The 6000-nt window shown below is 44.0% G+C and overlaps 1 protein-coding gene across 2 annotated transcripts in view; it reads left to right on the top strand.

The window, feature by feature from the left end:
- Positions 1 to 484: 484 nt before the first annotated feature.
- MORC3 (MORC family CW-type zinc finger 3) overlaps positions 485 to 6000 on the top strand; it is a 40303-nt gene continuing 34787 nt past the window's right edge. Inside the window, exon 1 of one of the 2 annotated variants that reach the window (XM_036075277.2) lies at positions 485 to 594. In XM_036075277.2, the coding sequence (XP_035931170.2) occupies positions 556 to 594 (39 nt within the window). In that variant the 5' untranslated portion in view covers positions 485 to 555. Of the gene's footprint in view, positions 595 to 1361; positions 1381 to 6000 lie in introns of those variants that run through there. The other variant, XM_078074935.1, reaches the window with a different exon arrangement.

Raw genomic sequence — 6000 nt, 5'->3', positions numbered from 1 at the left:
GACACTAAGCGTGCATGAGCGGAAGGACTCAATAAATGTGCACGCAAGAAAGGACTCTTCTCCAGGCCGAAGGATGATAACTTCCAGAGCAAATCCAAAATGCACAAAGTCTGTATTTCGTTAACAAGGTTTCAAATCACATTGACACAGGTGGGCATAGGCGGCTTGTTTTAGTGCAATTCACGTCCAGCCAATCAGGCGCCTCGAGTTCACCTCTCCGGACCCCAGCGCACGTGGGGACAGACTTCAAACTCTCCACCCTCAAGTTTCCAGATCCAGTAAACGCAGCGAGCGACCCTTTCGCGCCCGCCAGTCTCACGCATGCACCCTTTCCCTGCAGGGCCCAACGCTTCGAGCCCAGTTCTCCCAGCTCCTCCCGGGAATTTACTTCCCCCACACTCTTAATACAACTGTGCCTGAGGCGGAAGTGGGCGGGCGGGGCAGCCGCGCGCCCCGCCCCGGAAGTGGGCGGGCCCAGCGGGGCCCACAGTCGTCCAGGCCGCCTCCCAGTCGGGTTGCGGCCGAGGCCGGTCCTGGCTTTGTAGCTCGCTCAAGATGGCGGCGCAGCCACCCAGCGGGATCCGCCTCAGCGCGGTGAGCAGCCGCGAGGGGTGGAGCGGGCCGTGTCCCAGGAGGGCGGGCAGGCGGGCAAGCGAAGGGGGGCCGGCAGTGGGCGGTGGCGACTCGTCGGCGCGGTGCGGCGCCTCGGGCCGCGGTGGGGCCAGGGGAGGGGGCGGCCATCTCGCTCCCGTCGGCGGAGTGACTCGGCGGCGGGCAGGGTCGGGCGGCACGGGCCGGGCTGCGTTCCGTTTCCTCCGCGCTGGGTTTCTGTTTTGCCCCCGCGGCTTTGGGGCGGGCCGGGGCCGCGGCCCCTCCTCCCGGCTCTCTCCTGGCTGCTTCGCCCCTGTCGGTCGAGGGCGAGGCCTCGGTGGCGGGACCGCCCGCCCCTCGGACCGCAGGGCCCCTGACCCTTCCCGGCCTGCGGGCCCGCGGGGCGCCCCGGAGGGGGAGGGAGCGGGAGCGGCAGTCCGCGGCCAGAAATGCCAGGCGGCCTTGACCTCTAGGCGGTGGGACGGGGTGAAGCGAGCCGGGACGGGTCTTCCCGATTCGGTCACATTCCTGCCGCTTCCCTCCAGTTAAGCCCTCGGGCCCAGATCACCAAGTCACTGGGTTCTCCCGTTTCCTCTAGCCTCTCCGTCGTTTCTGTTTTGGGGCGTTCTTGGAAATCCTCCAGCATTTCTTGTATCTAGGAGTCTTAAGTCGTAGGGAGTGGTCACACACAAGAATTGAAATTTCATCTCCTGAAATGTGGGCGTGGCTTTCCTACCTGATTATCCTTAAAAAGTTGGTGTTATGCAGAAGTGTACGTCCTCTGTTGAGGTTGGTGACTCTTGCCAGAGAATGGCTACCATAGTCTTGTTAAATTTAACAATCGAGTGGTAATACCATTGCTTTAAAAATGGTGCACTGCCCGTGACTTCTTTCATTTAATCATTCTTACCCATACCTGATATTGTTGGACTTTAACAATTTTCCTGTATGGTGAATGTGAAATGTATCTGGGTTTATTTTGCATTTCCTTAAAAGTTATTTAACTTTTTTAAAAAAACACCTATTTGTATCCTTTGCCCATTTTTCTATTTTCTCTTGGATCTTTATTGATCTATATATAAGCGTTCTTTACCTATACTGAATAAAGGTCCTTTGGTTACGTAACTGGCCTCTTCAATGAGATAGTATTTAGTAGTTTGAATATAGAGAACAACTTTATTCTTTTACCACTGGGTTTAGATATTGTTTGCTAATGGTTCTCTTCCACGCTTAGGTGAATCTGGGCAGATGTAAGGCTTTCCGGTTAGCCTCAGGTATTGTGAAGTCTGGCCTCATTTAATTTAAAATATCTTATTCAATTTAATGCCCTGCCCTCCCCCCTCCTCAGATTGGGCCACATTCTGTACCAAAATCCTGTAGTGGGGGAAAGGAGTGAACTGGTTTCATCCTGTTTCTGCCCTTGGATTCTCTTCGTTTCCTGCCCCCCCCCCCCTTGTTGCTGTCTCAGGTTCTTCAAGATTGAGGTGAGAAAGGGAGCAAAGATAAGGGTCAAAACAGTGTTAAGAGACCGGTATTGTTGTTAGCTGGCTTTCTGGGTGAAGCAGCTGTCCATGTGCTAAATATTTCTTTTGTGGGTAATACGGGCTGTGTGGAACCTCATTGACGGTAATCTCCCGTCTGCAGCTTCTGGACTGTGTCCCCACCCATCTTTTTGCTTTAGGACAGGAATTGGCAAACTACAGCTCATGGGCCAAATACAGCTTGCCACCAGTTTTTGTATGGCCCATAAGCTAAGAATGATTCTTAAACATGATTCTTAAACAGTTGGAGAAAATCAAAAGAATATTTTGCCATATGAAAATTATGTGACATAGTAGACATTACAGTTTCCATAAAGTTTCATTTGAATACAGCCATGCTCGCTGTTTGGGTGTAGCTATCAAATGCTTTCATTAGGAGTCTAGGAATTAATGAGTTTATGCATTTGTCCGAAGTCATAAACCTAAGACACAAGGGGTGAACCATAATGATGTATGCAAAATTTTAATTTAGGCGGGCAAGAGATCCAAGAACGGAATTCAGAGTGACAAAAACATTTACATTTTTGCTTTCTGCTTTCGTATTTCTAAGTAAAGTGGTGGTACCATTTTGTTGTTTTCCAGTAGTCCTGCTGTGGATTTAGCTGACACGTGCACACTCTTTTCACCTCGTCCCATCCTTCCAATGCACTTACCTCTTTTTTGTTGAATTACTGTATGATTTATCACTCTTACCATTATTCACAAATGAACCAACCAGAATTATGATTGCATTTTCTTTGTTGTACAGCTTTTTGTTTTTCTGAAGTTAATAATTGTATTTTGTTTGCTTAGATTTGCTCTTTTGTCCAAACTTTAACTGGAAAATCTTTTCCAGATGTGCTCAAGCACACCCAATATTTTGTCAGTTTTGTTGGCTCACTTGTGTTTTGGGGATTTCCCTTTATCATCTTTCTGGAAATTTCCTTCCCCTTTCGTTGTGTCTCCATCCCACATATTCCTCTTTCGGAGTTTACTCCCTTGGCAGGCGCAATAGATTAATGACTGAGAGCATGGGCTCTGGAGCCCACCTGCCTAGGTTCAAATCCTGACTGACAACTGGATATGTAACCTTGGCAAATTACTTACTCTCTCTGTGCCTGAGTTTCCAATCTGAAGGATGGGTGGGCACCTCAGAGGGTGGTTTTAAACAGTAAAGGAGCAAATACATATAAAAGGTCTGTGCATGCAGTAAGCACTCAGTAAATATTGTTATTTTTGTTCCTGGTAGTGGTGGAGCCCATCCATCCTTCCAAAAACAGGTATAGCTTCCTGAGAGCAGAGTACATGGGAAGAAAAAAAGTTTATGTCATTTCTTAGAAATAGGTTTATGCTACCATTGCTTGCTCTTTACATATCATTTATCTGGAATTATAATTCTAAATTAGGAATGATTTCTCTTAGAAATTTAAAAGGATGCTTTTAGAGTCCTGTGTATTGTATTGGGCACTTAGGCTGGAAACTCAAGTTCTTAATAATCTGGAAAGATTTCTCATTTATTTGACATATTTCTTCCCTGTTTTTCTGTTTTCTTTTCTCTCCTGTTTTCCTACTCATTGTTTCTTTCCTGTGAGATTTCCTCCACATGTTCTCCTACCTTTCTCCTACTATTTAACTATTATAATTAATAATTATATTGACTATATATAACTATATCTTTTTTTTAAAAGATTTATTTGAGAGAGAGCGTGTGCACACAGCAGGGAGGAGGGGGAGAGGGAGAGTCTGGAGCAGACTCTGAGATCAGGACCTGAGCTGAAACCAAGAGTCAGACACTTAACGGACTGCACCACCCGGGTGCCCCACTGAATGTCTTTTTAAAATCTTCCCTGGAGAGGGGTGCCTGGCTGGCTCAGTCAGTGGAGTGTACGACTATTGATCTCAGGGTCATGAGTTCAAGCCCCACATTGGGTATGGAGCCTACTTAAAAAAATAAAATAAAATGCTATATATATATATACATACACAATCATCTCCCCTGGACAGAATATTTGTTATCACTGGACATATTGATCAAAGTATTTTTCAAGTTTTCTTTTGCTCAGTGCATCACCTCTACTTTCTTTGTTCCTTTTACTTTGTGTTTTCGACTTCTGATCTTACAGTCTCAAATGTCTGGAGATGGTTAACCTGATTACATTTCCAAGTAAGACACACAGCTGACTAGAAGGTATTCATATATGAGTAGAGCTCCTTTGGTGGGCTTCAGTGTTGGGTGATCATATAGGTAGGAATCAGTTATGTTTTGTTGGGGGCACCCTATGTCAGTATTTGTAAGAGCCTAAAGAATGGAAGTGTTAGAAAATAAAATAGGTGTGTTTAAAGTAACGTAAAAATTTGTGATGAGCACCGGCTGTTGTAATGAAGTGTTGAATACTATATTGTTGAATCACAATCACTATAAGTGTTGAAACTAATATTACACAGTATGCTAACTAATTGGAATTTAAATAAAATCTTAAAAAAATAACTTAAAAAAATTTTTAAGTAATTTTTAAAAAGTGGGAACAACAAAAATAAGATGCTATCCAGAAAGGCCTGACACAACTGTAAAAGAAGCAGATGGAACTTTTAGAAATCATTTGGTTTTCCAGAGAGGAATTCTGCATCTAATCTTTTGCCATGGCACAGATAATTCTGGCTGCTAGCTCTTCTGAAAGCTCACCTGGGAGAAAGGAGATGGGAGTATCACGTTGTTCAGTTTGCTGACTTGGTATTTATCTCTTTATTATTGTGGTAAAATACACTTAACATAAAATTTACCATCTTGACCATTTTTAAGTATTTAAGTCAGTAGTGTTAAATACATTCACATTGTTGTACAGTCTCCAGAACTCTTCTCATCTTGCAGAACTAAAACTCTATACCTATTAAAAAATAATTCTCCGTTCTTCCTTCCCACAGCCCCTAGCAACCACGATTCTACTTTCTGTGAATTTGACTACTGTAGGTATCTCATATTAAGTGTAATCATCAGTTACTTGTCTTTTTGTGACTGGCTTATTTCACTTAGCAGAATGTTCTCAGGGTGGTTCATCCAGTTGTAGCATATGTCAAGGGACCTTTTCCTTTTGAGGCCGAATAATATTCCCTTGTATGAATATAACACATTTTGTTTATCCATTCATTGATGGATATTTATGTGGCTTCCACCTTTTGGCTATTGTGAATAATGCTGCTATGAACAGGGGTGTACAAATAATCTCTTTAAGATCCTACTTTCATTTCTTCTCAGTATGTACCCAGCAGTGGAATTGCTGGATCATATAGCAATTCTGTGTTTAATTTTATAGGACCATGCTAATAAGTATGAGGTGGTATCTCATTGTGGTTTTGATTTGTATATCCCTAACGATTAGTGATGTTGAGCATCTTTTCTTGTGTTAGTGGCCATTTGTATACAATCCTTGGAGAAATATCTAAGTCCTTTGCCCACTGTTTAATTAGGTTTTTAGTCTTTTTGTTGATTTGTGCAGGAGTCCTTTATATGTTCTGGATATTAACCTCTTACCAGATACTTGATTTGCAGATGTTTTTCCCATTCTATAGATTGCTTTTTCATTCTATCGGTTGTATCCTTTATTTTTTTAAAAAAATATTTTGTTTATTTATTTACTTAGACTGAGCACGAGCAGGGCAAGGGGGGGCAGAGGGAGAGGGAGAAGCAGACTCCGCACTGAGCAGGGAGTCTGACGCTGAGATGTGGCTTGATCCAGGGACCCTGGGATCATGACCTGAGCCAAAGGCAGATGACAAACTGAGCCATCCAGGCGTCCCAGTTGTATCCTTTACAGTTGATTTTGTTTTGTTTCCTCTACTTTTGGTATCATATCCAAGAAATCATTGCCAAATCCAGTGTCATGAAACTTTT

This window comes from Halichoerus grypus, chromosome 1 (genome assembly GCF_964656455.1).
Source record: "Halichoerus grypus chromosome 1, mHalGry1.hap1.1, whole genome shotgun sequence".
In the NCBI taxonomy this organism is placed as follows: domain Eukaryota; kingdom Metazoa; phylum Chordata; class Mammalia; order Carnivora; family Phocidae; genus Halichoerus; species Halichoerus grypus.
This window is presented reverse-complemented; position numbering and strand designations above follow the sequence as displayed.